Source organism: Trichoplax adhaerens, genomic scaffold (assembly GCF_000150275.1).
Source record: "Trichoplax adhaerens TRIADscaffold_8 genomic scaffold, whole genome shotgun sequence".
In the NCBI taxonomy this organism is placed as follows: Eukaryota; Metazoa; Placozoa; class Uniplacotomia; order Trichoplacea; family Trichoplacidae; genus Trichoplax; species Trichoplax adhaerens.
The window spans coordinates 76,257-94,667 of record NW_002060950.1 but is presented as its reverse complement, the minus strand read 5'-3'; the positions used below and the strand labels follow the sequence as shown (position 1 = coordinate 94,667).

Below are 18,411 nucleotides of genomic sequence, written 5' to 3'. Positions count from 1 at the left end.
TGTTACACTTATTTGGATTTCACCATAAGCATCCATAGGTAAGCAAACCTGATTTAGTCGAATGACTGGCTTTGCATCCGTCACTAATACCTTGTCATTGACATTATCGACTGAATCCGAAACGGCTTCTGTAAATATTATGTTCATCTGTAAAATACGTACAAGAACTACTTAAATATTCAATTCGCAGAACATTCTCGTATTTGCTAAGTATACTACCGTTAATTGCTCCATAGTTTGCAGATTAATCATGGTAATAACATGTGCGTTTGTGTTTGCTATATAGAGCGAATTTCCATCAGGGGACAAGTGTAACCCGCTTGGCTCGCGCAGTTTTACATCCGGAACTATTTTGTCATTCATGCCCGGCCCACAATTTCCATCAATTAAGGTAGTGCTGGTACGCTTTGTTGGATTAATAATTTTGATCTGCAAAAATTGTAAACAGTGATATCTCAAAAGTATGCAATCCATACAAGAATAGCTCTTGTTTCACGATCTATGCCCTACTTTATGGTTATAAGAATCAGCAATGATAACGTCTTTGCTACAAGCACGCCAGGCAATACCAATTGGGTGTTGTAACTTAGCTGACATACCAATTCCATCAACATCCCCGAAAGAGAATAAATCCTATTATACGAGTATAAAAATTTCTATAATAGTAACACTAAAACAAACAATGAATTATATATCCTAATATATTGCATTTCCTTTCTAAATACAGTTTATATACTTTTGGATCAAGTCCTCCTCCCACTAGTCCTTTCACACTTCCGGTTTTGATATCAATCATTCGTATAGTGCTACTTTCACTATCCGCAACATACAGGCTTGAATTGGTAGACACTATGCCAGAAGGTTGAGCAAAACCCGCTTTATGCGGGTAATAATTATTCCTATTCTCTTCGTCACCACTACCGCAAAAAGCCAAGCAACAACCACGTCGTAATGACCTAAGTATATTACGCTATATGAAATCTTGAAAACTGTACAAATCGGGCATTAAATTTATTACTATTTATTAAACTTGGATTCGAATATCTTCATTATAAATTAAGTGAATTTAGCGGCACTGGCGTATTTGATTTAAGACCACAGGCGACTAAGTAGTACCGTATCACACTATCGGCTGAAGACGTTGAATTATCATTTCTCCGTTGAAATAATCAAATTATTAAATTAATTGGTTAACTAGTTGCCGTGATATGACGAAAGTTTAGCAATTTTTTAATAATTAAACTTGTTAACTAGTTAACTGGGTGAGTAACAAGTTACGTGCCCATATGCAGCAGTACCTATTATTAAACCAAACACAATCTTCTAAAGCTAAAGCCCAGATCTGATGTGATCCCGCCATAGCAATATATAGGACAACTTCCTGATCCTCGCAACCTAAATATCATTCATGAATGTGAATCCTTCCATCGTATTGTCAGCTGATGAATGTGAATTTATAAATATTACTTTGTCGCGCTTTAAACGCCTTAAAAGTTAAACGCAATATCATAAAGTCGTCCACAATACAGTTTAGTTTTCAGTTGCGATAAATGTTAGGTACCTGGACTGGGCCCTAGTGTTAAATCCCACGGAGAATTTAGAGCTTGCATTTTTCCTGCACCCCCACCAACCAAATCATTCCCTTGATTTCCAGTTCCAGCAATGGTAGTCACTTCACAATATTCTAAATCGATCTTATAACAGCATAGAAAACAGTATTTGAAAAGGCAGTTCATCCTACATCACGTAGTACATTCTTAAAGACGCGCGAAGCTAGACCTACTTGTGCTAACATTCGATAAGTCTAAAATTAATCCGGTATAGTATAAGTTAAATTATCACTTACAGCTAGTAAAGTACAGGACGCCCGGAAAATCTGGACACATCTTATTTATTTCTGTTTATTATTCTGTACTGTACTTAATCAATGTTTACGTTATCGTAATTTCATCTCCACCCACACACCATTTACAACGTCAAAATGGTAAAGCCATAATTCATAACGTACTGGTAACAATAACAACTGACGGAAACCATACAGATTATAATGCTACAGTTTATTAAACATGTACGGACTGCACGCACCTTTCTTATTGCGTGATTGTTAGTATCTGCGACGAAAATCGTTTTTCCGTTGCGGCTGCATGTTATGCCTTGTGGATTATTAAAACGTGCCTTTTGAAAGACACCATCGACAAATCCTTCTTCAAAATACTCCTTGTTACCTACACAGCTACGCGTTATTCCATCTTTCCCAACAATTAGGATTCTGTGATGCCCGGAATCAGAAATAACTATGTCATCTCCATCATTCACTACACAAACCTTACCAGGGAAGGAAAGAGTCATAGGTTTAATTTTATGCCGCTCTAAACTTAAAGGGATCGAATGATGAGATAACAATCCGAGTGAATCATAGTACCGCAACCCGAGGCGAACTAGCCACATCAGCATTTCGCGTTTTCCTTCTCCATGCAAGACATGCAGAAACTGACCTTGAGGGCCAAGTATAACGAAAGTCGGCCAACATTGTATATCCAAGCTGTCATATATAATTCCTCTTTCATCGTTAACTACAGGATGATCTAGTTCGTGGCGTAAGATTGACTGAATAACATTAGCGGTTGACTTCTCATCATCAAATTTTGCTGAATGAACACCAATAATCATAACTCCATCTTCGATACTGAATTTCGAATGCAGATGTTTTAAATCCGGCATAACATGCATGCAATTTATACAACAGTACGTGAATATATCCAAAACGCATAGTTTTCCATTCAACTCATTCTCAAATGATAACTGATTTTCGCAGTTTAGCCATTCTAAGTTTGCTGGAAAATCAAAACTGGGCCTTGTACCATTCACATATTCTGCATGTCTTTCGCTTAAGTAAGTGACTATAAGCTGATCTCTTTTTTCATTATTAACAATAGTTTTGCACTTTTCTTCTAGTTGATGCGAAGTATTCAAGAAGGATGTCATAGATAAATCCATCTCATGATGTCTGTAGATTTATTTTCTATTTACGCAAAAACACTATCTGAAGCAGCTCTTCCTAGTTATGATAGTATGCCAACTTGCCAAGGAGTTGAGAAACGTTTCAAAGGTATAAGTTATGTTAACACGTCGGTCGACTATACTGTACAGTACAGTACTGTACAGTATAGCTATTGAGAGGGGGAAGGGTGAGATTTCCTTTACTGTACTGTACTGTACTGTACAGATCACTGTGCACTGTTCACTGTGAGTATGCACTGTGACTGAATGTACAGTACACTGTACAGTACACTTGTACAGTACACTTGTACAGTACAGTACAGTATTTTACTGTACCAGGGACTTCTAAGACAAATGTACAGTACAGTACAGTACAGTATGGTCGTACAGTACTGTACAGTACACTACAGTAGAAAATCATTAGTTTGATTTCTTGCAGGCAAAAGTTTTGAAGTTTGAAGTTTTATGCTTAAAACCGACAAACGTGAAGTTTTATCTCTTTAACATGCAGTAGAGTTTGGCATACTGAAATGTACAGTTCTGATGAGACGCGGTAGCATCTAATTAATTATAGGAAGACGAAGGATTGCTGTCATCTTGACTTCAGACACGGTTTGTAGTAACGTTGGCGCAGAAAGTCATTTATTAATAGCATCGAATGCTAAAGTGCTAGAAATTCAATGATTGCAAATGTTTACTACTGTCCACTATTACTGTGTTTGCCACCTCTACCGAATAATAATGCCCTCCTAACCATGACAGCACCATCTATTGATAACGTTTCGACCAAAATTGTACCAGTTGCTGCAGCAAATCCTGCCGTCTGGGACGTTATCAGGGATGACGTGAAGAAGGTCAAGATTAGAGACAAAGACTACAAGTCTTACAAACAATTAAACTGCGAGAACTTACTTAAAAAGCTTAAAGCTCGAAGAAGGTGATTGATATGAGTATATTTATTCACAAACAGTAAAGCTTAGCATTTAATAAATCAAGCGATCTTAAAAGTAAGTGATATCGCAGGTATTAGTCTTACATTGGCAACGTGCTATACTGTACGTACTGTTTCACGCGCAATGTACTGTGCTAATAGCGGCCCTTTGCTGCAGCATTTAAAGGTCAAGATCTACAAATGTAAGATCAAGATTTTGAACCGGTAAATTCGACGTTACTCAGTCTGCGTCACGTCAATATAAATCTGCAGGCTGTTCTCATGTAGTCGTGTATTTGTACTATATCTGAATATTTTAAACGATTTCTTAATAGCTTCTGATAGACATACGTACACTGATCCTCGTCGATCTGTCAGTAATAAATAAGAAAAATCATAGACCTCTCAAGATCTCTATTAGCAGAAGTGCGTATACGTAAGTAAGGGACGCAAATGAAAAATAAAAATACTTCTAAAATGATCATAATTTACGTGTACTAGCCGTCCGCGAGAAGGTCGTATATATATTTTAATCATTGCTGTAGTCTAATCTGTTGGCGAAATGTAATTCGAAGCATTCGTGATAAAACTAAAAAAGTAATTCTACAGTCATATCATTAGCGTTGCTACAATTAATACTGATCGACTGCAGTATGGTCGAGCCCACGCTGTTGGCCAATAACCGAATAAACGTTTTACACTGTGACATTAGTTTAATTTGTAAAGTAGCTGCTCAAAAATAATCAAGATATTCGCAATAACTTCTAGTACTGTATATCCCTACGTTAATATCAATGTGTAATTTGACTGTTAAGAAGTATTCGAACCATAAGAATTTTAGTACAGAACCAACCCCGTTAACCTCATCCATTTCGTAATGACAAAAAATATCGATTATAACATGAGTCAAGCAGATTTTAAAAACGAATGTCATGTCATTAGAAGCAATAATTTCCACTGCCTATGGTGATTAAAATAGAGGTAATAAATTCTCAAGATTCAAATAATTAGAGCATTGACCAACTTGGGTTTGTATTTAATTAACTATGGACTACTAGAAGGTCAAAATTTCTAGTCCGCACCTTAACCTATCCATTACGTTCAGTATTTGAGATTTATAGTAGTAACCGACGCATGTACCAAAATCTTATTCCGAGTTGCTCTATTCTTTCTAATATTGTTTTTTTAATTTTTAGGAAACTATGGAAAATTTTATGGTTGTCAATGTTAATGGCATTCGTTTTGGCCTTTCAGCAAGTCATCGGTTATAAACTTAAGAAAATTTTTTCCATTCGTTTGCTTCCAACGACCACCTTTTTAGGCTATGGTATGGTAGCAGCGGTGTATACTTCTAGAATGATGCGACTTCAGTCAAGCAAAATTTCATGGAAACTGGTTGACAGAATGATGGTATATTTTGCAATTAGCTTTCTCGAAGTTGCCGCTAATTTGATTGCGTTGTGTAGACATTCAATCATTACCAGTAGAGGAAGTATCGAGGTAAGAAGTGAATGAGGTTTGTTTATACCTTGGGCTAATAAGCGATGCACGGTCATTAAATCTCTATCGCTAGTAAATCTATCATGCAAGTACAACGATAGTTAATGTAATTGTATGGATTTACTATACTTTCATTAATTATCTAGCACTTGTACTGAAATTTAAGCGGAATACCCTAGGTAATATTTTCTATCAAGTTACACAAATCACCTGAAGAATATGCTGCAATATCAATAACTTACGATTATTCAACTGCGAGATTAGTAATCGACGAGTTGTTGAGCTAGTGGATCATAAAATAATATTAAGACACGGTCTGGTAGAATTTCATGATCCAGCCACTGCACGGTGCGAATGCAGTGTTTTGTACAAGAAACACATCTAGCAAGGATTTGACAAGTTCCAAATTAAAACAAAATCGTTATTTTATCGTTATTACACTCCGATTACATTTGATAGTTCGTAGCCTCATACTTAATAGTAACGTTGCTACTGGAATTGTGACAATTGACTGATGCTATTCTGCAGATTTCTTACATTATGATCCAAAATCTTAGTAACTTATTAGATATCCCTTGGTCGTAACTTCGGGTTATGACCGTAAAGATGTCAAATATGAAATTAATTGATCGATAAAATCATAACAGTACTATAAGTTTTAACCTTCCTGAAGTCAATCATAACTAATTATGTCATAATTTGTTATCATTGCAACATAACGACAACAACTAGGTCTTCGAGCTCTCCATTCCTATCATTCTAATTCTGGGTTTTTTATTTCTTGGCTTCCGTTACGGCATCATCAATCTGTTAGGAATAACAGTGTGCCTTCTCGGTATTCGACTATCGCCATTTATTGTTCAAGCAGACTATTTAATGCAAACGACAGGTAATGAATGAAGCCACTGAAACTCTGAAAGTGATCTATTTTTCACTCTATCGTTGCGAATTATGAATACAGGTTGTTTCTAGTAAAATCTTCGAAACTACTCTTTTGGTAATGCTTACAGAAAGTACTTTTGATCTTTCTTAGAATTTTGGAGAATTACAGAAGTTTTTTTATGCGTTACTGGATCGCTCCTTTTCGCTATTTGCGTTATATTTAAAAATTTTATTATCAAAATTTATGGTAGCTTAGAATTATTAGGAATGCAAAGCAGTTTCAATTGCATAATATCGGGTGCAATTGTGTAAGTATGTTTACTAATCTTAAGATACTCTTTAGCCAAAAAAGCCGTCAAATATAACACTTTAATATAGCTAATCATAATTAATATAAAGTGTTTCTTTAAGATTATGGTAAAGATTAAGCATTTATTTACTGTAGGCGTGATTAAATTAAATCCTGTATTTAAATAATGTATCTGCTGTACAAGCACCGTAATTTGCTAATCATCATATTTTCTCGTTTTAATAGGCTAATTTTTGATATCCACACTTTGCTAGCTATGAAATGGACTTTTATAAAAGGTGTAATCGGTTATAGATATTTACTGGCTCTTTAATTTTCTTTACGATTTACACAGATTGAATTTATCTACTTTAGGTCTTTTAATCCTTGCCTATGGTGTTTCCTTTGCAATTTTTAACGTCCTTGCCGCAGCAATAATAGAACTCAGTGACTCTATAATGCTGACTTTATGTCTCTTACCGTGTCCTCTTTATTCTAACATAATTTTGACTTTTCTGGAAAAGAGCAAGGTAAATGTAGTAGGATACTGTTAAACTGAAACTGCAAAAGGACTCTAGAACAACATAGCCTAACTTTGAGGATTAAGTCTATGTTTTCTTCTAGCCTTTAACGTATAGGCTTTTAAATATCGACTTTGATTAATGTAGAATAATTTGATTGGTAATAAACACAATTTATTTTCAGATTCAATTTAATACACTGACTAGTGTGATGATCATAATAATTGGATACGGCACCTACATGTTAGAACCTGTACGAGAAGGTGAGCGCATTCGGAATTTGATGGCATCAGAATTAAATCGCAAGCGGATAATAGACGCATATGACGAAAATTTAATACGTCGAAGCACTCGTAATAAATTGAAAATATGAATTAACTACATTCTACCGCGATCAAAACCACTAATATCAAGATTACGCTCATCTTTGCGAATTCTTTTTCTACATTAAAAAATGCTCCGCATTAACTTGTAAACCTTTATAACCAAAAGAGTATTGGTATTATGAAATAATTACTTTATTTAGAGTCCAAATTGTAGATCTACGTGGTTCCTTCACAATTATGGAGCGACTTTGTAATTATTGTTTATTAGGCGGATCGGTACTTAACTTATGTCGGTAATACAATCGCTGATGATAATAGAAATCTTAAACGCTACCGTATTTGCCGTGTTATTTCTATTGTACGTTATCAAGAATTTGCCAATTTCCTTAATTTCATTCTTGATCTATCATACATTAATCATAAAGTTTTATGCAAAATTAATCTTAAATAAATTCGAATGAATGGCCTTCAGTAATATTTCAATCTTCAAGAAACAACATTACTGTCTTTATCAACGCTTGTGCTTACGCTGATCGACGCGCTATATGTAATTGTTTATAGATATAATGCAAGCCGCAATTACTTCAAAATCATACAGTTAAAGGAATATCACAGTTATAATTTTCGTATAATCTTATTGCAACCAGACTGCCAAAGGTCTTAAGACGGATTATATATTAATTCTCTGTTAATTTGATGCTTAACATGTAGCTAAGTCGGTGATTTAAAAACTATAACTTCTGTCTAGACTATAAAATTAATTAAATTTATAACATTTAGCAGCATACCGCAGATCATAATTTCTGTCTATTGATATGAAAGCAAACCGAATGCGATCTATAAATTTAGCATTGAGCGCAAAGTATTGGCTGTCGTACCACCGATAATTGTTTATTTTTGGTGAATTGCCATCAAGACTTTCACAAATTAGAATATAACTCACAGTGCTGCCTAATCTACATGCTTTACAGTTCATTGTGAGTATAATACAGTATCTCAACCATTCATAAAACAATATCATAAGCTGAACACTCGTACGTAATGGTGGTGATTGTTGTGGTTGATACAGAATCAATCAGAAGTAACTCCGAGAGTGAACTCAAAATTGACTGATTTATTGAATGATGATCACTAATTGAATACCGATGCGAAAGAAATTGATCATGTTTTACGATGAAAGTGGTAGAGTGTAAACCATAGAATTTAGTGTTGCCAAAAACCAAATCTTAGCTATCGATAAAGTAACTTTGCATGATACACAAATGGTTTATACGCTGCATAATTGTATACGAGCATACACGTATAAAAGCATTTCTATGAAAGCTGATATCAAATCCTCTAAGCTGCTCATATACTGTAAGCCTACTTATATTATGCTGCTACTGTAACAAAAACCCGTCCAAAATACATATTGATTACGTATGCTACGCAGTAAGATCTTCATCCTCCCGAAAATGAACAAATCTATGTCATATACAGAGTTAAGTTAACGTATTCATGTTACGAGACTGTATCGTCTCAGAAGCCGAAGTCGCTGACTTCTTTTCGTAAATGTATACCACCAAAGCTGATATCAGAAAGTAACAGCATGCTCTTTCACACAATCCATCAGTTAATCTTGTGCATAGTACTCTTATAAGAAATGTCTTACGCGAGCTTCGTCAGGAGTGTAAATGGAAAACATATATTTTGAAGTTTCAGTGTAAAAATGTTGCTGTCAGTTCATCCGAAACTTTCAGAATACAATCAACATCCTTCCCTTTTAATAATGAATTTACATCTATTATAAATACATTACACGAACATAAAAGTATTAATTAAAAAAAATATTTGCATTTAGGGGATCATTATTTACTACTGTATATATCATATACATTATTATACATTAAACCATTATTCACAGCAAAAGCTTTAGAGAAATTTTACAGACAGCAAACAAAAATTTTATGTAAATTCGATATTCGCATTATTCTGAAAGATGCCACGTAGTTCGCCCTTCATTAAAGCGTACATGCACAATGCTATAGCTTATGCAAAAATTGATCATAGCAAACCTATCGTTTTCCTACTACATAAAAGTTCAAGTCAGGGCCGCATTAAAACATGGTATGAACTATTACACTTCAAACAGCATCATATAAAAATGTAGTAAAGTGGCTTTCATAAATAGGCTTTAGATTTTAAATAATATACAACAAATTGATTTTTGTAAATTAAAAATGACAGATTTTATCGGCATCAGTATTATCTACTTATTCCGGAATCAATCAGGCAGTAATTACACTTTGTAGATTGTAAACTCGCGGTAATATTACAATCAGCTGTACAATTATTTTTAAAATTCTTTGTTTCATAAAACGTAAAAATCTCAATGTTTATGTGCAAAGAACTATTAAATACCTAAATTAACAGGAAATATCTTAAAGCATAGGTTAATTACTAAAAGTGTACAATTTACGACAAAAGAAAATCATATCATTGCAGTAGAATCTCACCTGCCGCACAGAATTTTCATTTCTAAAGCGTAAGTACGTAGTCATCAGTTCTTAATCTGTCTCACCAGGGCTAAATGACTTTAATATCCAATACATCAACTTTTCAAAAAATTTGTTACATGAATAGTACCATCTAAAGACCCTGTTACACCGGTGCCAGAAGTATTCGCTGTAAACCAATCCACACACATCACAGGTAACTGATGTGTCCCTAAAGTAAGCACCTTGAATAAATTACCTTCTTCAGAATCCTTAACCTGATAAAAGATAGCAAAATATTCAGATATAGTCCTATATATGCAATACGTTCCAGTAAAATCTTATTCATGAAATGAACTATATGCATAGTACCCTATAAATGTGTCCACAAGTCGATGCAAACGTAATGACGTATTCGCCTTTAGAATCAAAGGAGAAAAGATTTCCACGAGGAGTATAATACTTTTTATCCATGCTGCCTTGTGAATTGGGTGTACAGAAGCCTCCAAATGCACCTTGGGTAACATTAAAATCAGCAATTTTGGTACCTATTGTACGCATACTCCATTGAATGAACTAAAAGTAATGAAAAAGTATTAACAAAGATTTATACGAAATAAATTAGGAAATAATGTGATACAGTGGACAAACATCCCATTACTTTTCTATCGGCACCCATGCTATAAATACTGTTATCATCACCACTAAACTGCACAGCATAGACTGTTCCATTATGTGCTTGCCAAGTTGCAGTGCGCAAGTTGTTGGTAATATCTAAAAATTCAATTCTAATATGTGTTGGTGGGCTATAGCCAAATACTTTACAGTACCTTAATAATAAATCTAACCGTATAATCTACATTTGCCGTCACTTCCGCCAGTAATAAGAAGATTTCCGCTAACATTGTATGATATACAATTAATGAAAACAGATTTTTCCAAAGGTAGCGATTCCTAGCAAAATATAAGCGACAATAAGAGGCAGAATTTTCACCAAACGCGAAATAGAAAATTAACATATGATATAGTAACCTGCTTCATCATAGTCGTCATATCCCAAGTCAACAAAACTCCTGACTTAGTGTCAATGCCAGAGAAGGATATGTGATTCTTTTGGCCTTTGTTGTTCATAACACTGTTAAATGAAATTCTGGCCTGATTTGCGCTTACAAACGAGGTTCCTGTAGGACTAGATGCTAGAACTTGAACTCTACAAAAACAAAATTTTACTAGATTCAGCTAATTTGACCTCGAATATAATCAGATCGCCATCAATCTCACCTGGGATATTCCTTGTCAACTTCAATATCCTTAACGGTTTTCCTGACACTACTATCATAAATTCGAATGGTACCATCTCCCGTGCCTAACAGCAACTGAGACAGTTGCAGTGTTAGACCAAAATTAATAACACAGCATGCGATTGCTTTCAATTGCCTACCTTGTCACAATTGCTGATCCATTCCAACGATACAAAGCCAGGTGGCTTCGATACTAATGTATCTACCGTTGATATATTTGGTTGATGATTCCATATTCTGATTGCGATTAATTATAAAATTATTAGTCAAAAAGCTTCCTTAGCCGATAATTCAAAACTAAATTCACGATACAATCAAGACTACTCTTACTTGGCGACACCATCTGTTTCTAAGCTACCAACATACTTGGCATCGAATGAAAATCGACATTGAATTATTGCAGAGTGATGTTCCAAATACTTATACTAATCAGAAAATCCCAACAGATACGTAGCATAAATATATTTAAAACTCTAAAAGTGGCATTAAAAATTATCAGTGGACTGAATGTGCTTACTGAGGTTAAATAAGTAAACGGATGATTGCCAGCGTCAGCGTTATTACTATCTAATGATGACAATCAGCAAAAATTTGAAGACAGTAAGAATTAATGCACTTGGTGGAATGTAAAGCCTATTTAATGTAACCTTTCAATTCTCCTGAAGATTCATGCTCTTCGTCATCTTCATCTAGTGACGTATGATTCACTTTAGTACAAAAATTCTACCAATATGAATATTAAAAGATAGTGATAAAAATGCAGCATTTTATCTGATAGGTTACCTATCACAGGATTTTTACTATCTCTAATTCGATTTCCGTTATTAGATATCTGCTTATTTCGATTAACTTTCGATACAGGCGGAGGAGGAGGAGCTGGAGGCACAGACGAAGCTGTTTCTTGTGAAGATGAATGAGTGGGGACATGAAAATTTATCCCAGGGGATATCGTGCTCGATGATAGCACCTGCGATACTGAATGAGATATTTGGCTCTGTGCGTCTGTAGACTCAGGAACTACTTGCACAGATTTCGTAGCATCTTCGTTACCGGGTTTCTTTGTTGTAATGTTTTGAGCGGATATACTCTCTTCATTCTCTGCAATAGTCGTGAGATTGGATTCCGTGACACTTTTACTTTCCTTTGGGGTAGGCGTCATTCGTCGTTTAGTCAGGCCTTGTAGCTAAGAAAGATGAAAACAAATCTCCTTAAAAAACGCATGAATTACACCTTAGTTTCAACTAAAAGTAAGTCACTATTTTAAAAACCTGTTTTAACGCATTGCTTTGTCGTTCAGCCGAAGTCGTTTTTTTGCTGTCATTGACATCTTTTACAGGATTTCGGCGATCGCCATCAGCACTATCTCTATTGCCTAACTCATCATTCTTAGATTTAGTTAACGATCCATTCAATTGGAAACGCTTTTCTTTCTTATTGAGTTTATCAGATTTCTTAGTTATAATCGGAAGCTCCACTGCTTTCCTAGACTCATGTGACGGCCTATATTTTTATAATAATAATGGCTTACAAATCTCATTCTTTTATTTCTGCCTACCGAGGCAATACAGTAACAAATTAATCTTCACATTATGCCACTTACTGGGAAGACTTATTCTCAATAATCCTGTTAGAATTCGGTTCTTGTGACTGCTTATTTAGGGCCGTCTGCATTTCAGAATAACTTTTTTGCAGCGCCTGATATTCTTCCTCAAGTTCGTGGAATTTGATCATTTCATTTTCAAAATTTAATATACTAGGTACGGGTAAACTTGATTAAGGTCTATAAGCGCTATTAGTGAATCAATAGTTTATAATAAATAGCTGTAATAATAATTAAATAACGTAATATTCTACAATTACAAGGATGTAAGTATTAAAGAAGGTACATTTGGTAGCTCTTATTATCCAGACTAAATGACGCATAAGCTGAAGTGATCCATATTCATTAATAAATAAAATTAATGAAAATCAAAGCACATTTAACGCCAAGAAAGCATTGACCTTTGTATACTCTCTTTGATATTAATATAAAGGATATGCATGGTGTGGCATATTACGCTCAGGAAGTTGTGTAAAGATAGCACAAATGATTCTAACCAAGATTTGTGAAAATAAATAGAAAACGTGGGGCTTTGCTCTGGATTCTTTACAAAGGGCAAGGCTATTAAAATAGTAACATATATTAAAACTATCTCTATGGTTAAACAAAGATTACTTATTAGATTAATATACCGAGTTTATCGAAGGCGACTGAGTTGTATAGTTACTGATTACAATATAGCCTAAGCAGTCACTTCAGCTACGAAAATGCACTTAAATGGCTGATACTATTTGCATCACATAGGAAATTAAGTACAGAACTTAGCTTTTACGTTACACGAAGAATCTTATGCTATATTAAGCTTCGTAGTTCTTATTTTTATATAAACTTACCAAACCACTCCTTCCAATCACTCTGATTTAGTAATTCAGCCGAGTATTTCTGAAAAAATTCAATGACCTTTTCATGCTTATTATTTTGAACTGCGTTCACTAAATAATAACGAAGCAATCCATTTTCAACACGACGGACGTTCGGTAGTTGATTACGTTCCAGTCGGCAAAAAAATTGTCTGTCTAAGCCAGCATAAAATTCTTTTAAGCCAACAATGTCGTAAGACTTTATATGATAAAGCAATTGTTCGATAATTTTTCCAATCTAGCATAACCAAATTAAGCGGAATGTATCAAAACGTCTACCTGTCATCTATCAATATAACTATATGCAAATAAATACCTAACAGAATACAATAATAAATAAATTATTTTATGTTATTAAATTTTCTTTCCATTCTATCCTGTACGTCTACCACGTACAGAAGCTACAGCTCAATTGTATGCCTACTTAACATAGCTACTTCGTATAAAACCAGATTTTACAGTAATCCCTGGTGGAGGCCTATACACTTATTACGTTTACCGAGGTATCCTCCATAGTCTAAGTTTACGTTGCTGTATATATCAGTACAATAAAATTTGTTTAATTAAATATCTATAGGGATTACGAACTCAATTAAAAATATAACTGTTTTATCTCATCAAGTTGCACAAGTATTTTCGCCAAAAGTAATCAATGATCACAATCAACCCAAAACATCGAGTATGACAGAAATCTTATAAAGGAAGTGAGTATGTCTGTCCACGCAAGCATGAAAGACATGTGATCAATTATAGTATCTTACGATGCTGTACTAATTTTTGATAATTACGAGTATATTCAACAAGAAAGTTAATCTCAATTTTTCAGTTTTTATTCATTTAATAGAATGCCACAATTGTGATTTCTAATCCCGTAAATAGGATACACTAGTAAATGCTAGTTGAGCTATTTACTATTTTACTTCATAAAGGTTTCTATCAAAAAAATGCATTTAGTCCTTCCTGCTATACTGATAGCACCTAATGCGAAAATGCCTATTAATACTTTGGGCTGCATTCAGCGCATATTGTCAGACATCGCACTTACTGCTTTCTGTGCAACGTGGTTGAATCGGACATTTCTAATTAGTGAATAGCTCAGACTCCGAAGCAGTTCGATAATTCTATAAAACGTAAATATACTGTAAATTAATTTACTGTACTACTGTAGCATACCTAGTCAATTAATACCCGTATAGCGCTAAACGAATGACCTCGAAATTTCAGCTACTGTATATGGTACCGTTACTGTACAGTAAATAGAAATAACTAGGAATGAAAATTTTAGTTGTACTGTATACTTTAGCCGTAGTAAGCGACAAACTGATGGTACTGTACTGTATATTGTATTTTAAATAGAATACAGTAGAATAGGTGTAATAGCGAAGGTTGGCAGCAAATTATCACTAAGCTGTTTCAATCAGTGAATAGTGTTGTCATCCATTACGATATTTATTCAGCAGATACACACTAATACACTAACTGTAAGTAAATGTATAATCGTGTATTTTCTAGTGTTCGAAATACGATACTGTACAATACTGTACGTTTCGTATCCTACAAATATTATACAGTACATAAAATTTCGAGAAAACGAGCAAGCACTTATACTGAGCTTTAAATACAGTAACACTTTTCTTTTCCTTTTCTATTCCTCCTACAAGTGTAGCACAATAGTACAGACGAGAACTCTGCAGAGTTGTGAACATAGAGGCAAAATTGTAGTGAATGTTGAATCGCTCCCATCACAGTTGGTGTTGGTACACAGCAGGGGCTTCGCTGGTGCACATTATAATTATCATTTGCATGATACGTGATATCACAGCTTCACAGCATAATTTCCAAAGAAACGATTACTGCTACCAGTATACGCATTAAACGAAAACCTGAACTCTTCCTGAGCTAAGTATAACTTATCGTAGGCTTTAAAATCGTGTTAATATAATTATAATTGTTTTATGTGGATACAATACGCGTACGCTACGTAAATAACGTCAATGCATCAAGAATTAAAGATCACTACTGTATTTACAAAACCTATACAACTTTGTAAAATGTTAGCTCGAATCAGAATTCTTTTAATTTACCTTGAAGCTTTTATTCTTATCGGCTTTGATTTCGGCTTCAAAGCTTTTTAATGTTTCCGTAAATCCACGAAATAGGAAATACTCCTTAATTTTCTCATCTAACACTGGAATGGCGGCAGTCATTTTGATTTTTTCAATAAACCGTAATAAAATACTGTACAGTACAGTATGGTAATTCCTTGCTAAAACATGGAAGCGTTTTTAACATTTACTATAACATTTACCGAGGTTAATGGATACAAAGAGGTCTAGATACAGTATATATGACGGAAGTTGCAAAACAGTGCCAGTGAAAAGCAAGCGCGAAGATTTTGCTGTACTGTACTGTACTGTACTGTACCGTAGTTCATGTTACCGTACAGTACGAGCAGGCGGCAACAAATAACTTAACAACCACTGTAAGGTACTTACTGTAGAACTTACAGTACAGTACTGTACTGTACAGTACGATTTTCTTGCACTGTACTGTACTGTACTGTAGTGTACTGTACAGTGTACAGTTAGGCAAACTGTACCGAGTTAACCCACCCTTAACAACAGACTGTACTGTACTGTACTGTACAGTATATACAGAGCAAAAAAGAAGAAAAGTGAATAAATAAGTAGACGATACGAACGTTAAGATTTACTTCTCTCTTATTCTCGGCAATCTGGAGTGGACAATCACTTCCTTGATTAAAGCTGCTTCTGCAGCTGCTGTTTTTGCAGCAATAGCTTACTCCAATCATGATTTTTGGCCGTCACCTCCAAATTCTGATGTCCGATATTTAAATGAAGCTAGATTGATATTTCTAGAACAAAACTCTAAACGAGTCGATAGGAAGGAATCCACATTACCGTCCTTAAGTGCTGGTGATTTATGGAAAAGAACTGGTGCTGTCATATTAGCTGTGAGAAGACCCGGATGACATGTATGCAGGGAGGAAGCACTTGAAGTTTCCTCCATCAAGCCTAAACTAGATAAATTAGGCGTACGTTTAATTGGCGTTGTGCATGAAGACATTGGCATAGATGAGTTTAGAGACTATTTTAAAGGTCAAATTTATCTGGATACTGAAAAACGGTTCTACGGCGGTGAGCGAAATCAGCGTTATATGTTTTTATCCGGATTTCTCAACTTTGGCCTCTGGAAATCATCCTACAAGGCATGGAAATCTGGTGTATCCGGAAATTTAGTTGGTGAAGGCAGAATTTTGGGTGCCCTTTATGTCGTTGGTAAAGGCGATCAAGGCATCCTCTTCGAGCATAGACAAAAATACTTCGGACACCACGCTGATATTAATCAAGTCATGTCAGCTTGTGAAAAGATTCGATAAATCCAGTTAGAATTATCAGTATTAGCTGATTTTCTTAATTACGCTTGAAAGAAAAATCAGGTGAAATTGGAATACTGTACTTACCTTAATCAATGACTTTGGATTAATAGCTACAGTATAGTGCACGTGTACTGTACATGCACTTACGTCGTACACATAGGTACAGTACATAATACATATACAGTACTGTACAATATAGAGTAATTAATGCAGTCACTCTATTGATTTCTCCGGCTATCTTCAAGCCTACAAAGTAATGATAATAATAGCCAAGGTAAACTCTAAATTTTAGAGCCCTGTTATTGGAAGAAGAGTTGTAGGCGAATCGTTAGCCAGAAATTTACAGTTAGGTGACGGATTTAGTTCTACTTTTATCTCTGTACTTAAAATTATATCCTGCTCTGTTGGACTTGCTACTGTCAATGCGCGGTGCAATACCAATATAAATCATACCTCATTTATTGCTAGCACTAAGCTAAACAGATTTAGATCACCTGGTAGGTGATCCAAGATTCGCTGTTATTGCTATGCGTAACGTGTCCTAAGTCATTGATGCTTATGAATAATAACATGATTGTTACCTTATATAGAAGTTACTCTTAGATAATAAAAATTAACGGAAAAACGAAGAAAATGTAACCTAACTGTAAAACAAAACGATGGTCCTAATTAATGATAAAATCAACTGACAGTAATGTCACTCCTAGATGAAGAAGTATTCGGACAAGATACAGTACGCGTATACCGTACGTTAGGGTAGATCATTTATCAGAAATGTTTCTTCCTAGAAGCCTTAGGTTTCATGTCTTATCGAAAGCCTGACTATGTAAACATGCCTGTGCAAGAAATATCTGGCGTTTCTAATCTGACCTAAGAGTGCAACAATTTTAATGCGAACTTCATCCTCATTATACAGTATCTGTCTAAAGTAACTGAAATCTAATTTGCCATGCTTTATTAGTAAAAGTTAGGGGTGCGTAATAATATTCGTCTGTAGAATGTGTGTATCCTTTGCGCTATTTTTTATAAAGTACATATTTAGTACAATCTAGTACAAATTCACATCGCTTTGCTGACGGTTTACGTTAATGTACTTATTTGTTAATAATTAACAGATAGTATTACCATTCGACATTATTTATATACTGTATATCCCGGTAATAGCCAGGCACTACTACAGTATATTCATAGCTATGCTTGTAGAATACTACCGTACTTTTCAATAATGCATTCACGGATGAAATGCTATATTAAGATTAGTTAATGGTACAAAGCACATTATGATAACTAATGTACGGTACGGTGATGGACATGTCCAAGTTAAGAT

At 34.7% G+C, this 18,411-nt stretch overlaps 3 protein-coding genes across 3 annotated transcripts; 1 reads left to right on the top strand and 2 right to left on the bottom strand.

Annotated features, from left to right (window-relative positions):
* Window positions 1–234: 234 nt before the first annotated feature.
* TRIADDRAFT_11855 (uncharacterized protein) lies at window positions 235–2,844 on the bottom strand (the record flags this gene model as incomplete). Its single annotated transcript, XM_002114501.1, has 6 exons — window positions 235–429; window positions 511–633; window positions 737–956; window positions 1,299–1,395; window positions 1,568–1,694; window positions 2,086–2,844. Coding segments are annotated over 6 exons (1,521 nt in total), but the record flags the coding sequence as incomplete, so codon positions are not given.
* A 911-nt stretch (window positions 2,845–3,755) lies between these two features.
* Window positions 3,756–7,496, top strand: TRIADDRAFT_58464 (uncharacterized protein; the record flags this gene model as incomplete). The annotated part of the gene is made up of 5 exons (XM_002114670.1): window positions 3,756–3,937; window positions 5,128–5,258; window positions 6,246–6,320; window positions 6,978–7,132; window positions 7,308–7,496. The coding sequence occupies 5 exons, from the start codon at window positions 3,756–3,758 to the stop codon at window positions 7,494–7,496; spliced, it is 732 nt and encodes a 243-aa protein (XP_002114706.1).
* Window positions 7,497–10,039: 2,543 nt separating this feature from the next.
* TRIADDRAFT_28145 (uncharacterized protein) lies at window positions 10,040–15,891 on the bottom strand (the record flags this gene model as incomplete). The annotated part of the gene is made up of 14 exons (XM_002114500.1): window positions 10,040–10,201; window positions 10,296–10,499; window positions 10,585–10,697; window positions 10,772–10,877; window positions 10,956–11,133; window positions 11,205–11,299; window positions 11,365–11,461; window positions 11,555–11,649; window positions 12,015–12,311; window positions 12,493–12,706; window positions 12,834–12,992; window positions 13,226–13,385; window positions 13,658–13,922; window positions 15,769–15,891. The coding sequence occupies 14 exons, from the start codon at window positions 15,889–15,891 to the stop codon at window positions 10,040–10,042; spliced, it is 2,268 nt and encodes a 755-aa protein (XP_002114536.1).
* Window positions 15,892–18,411: the final 2,520 nt, after the last annotated feature.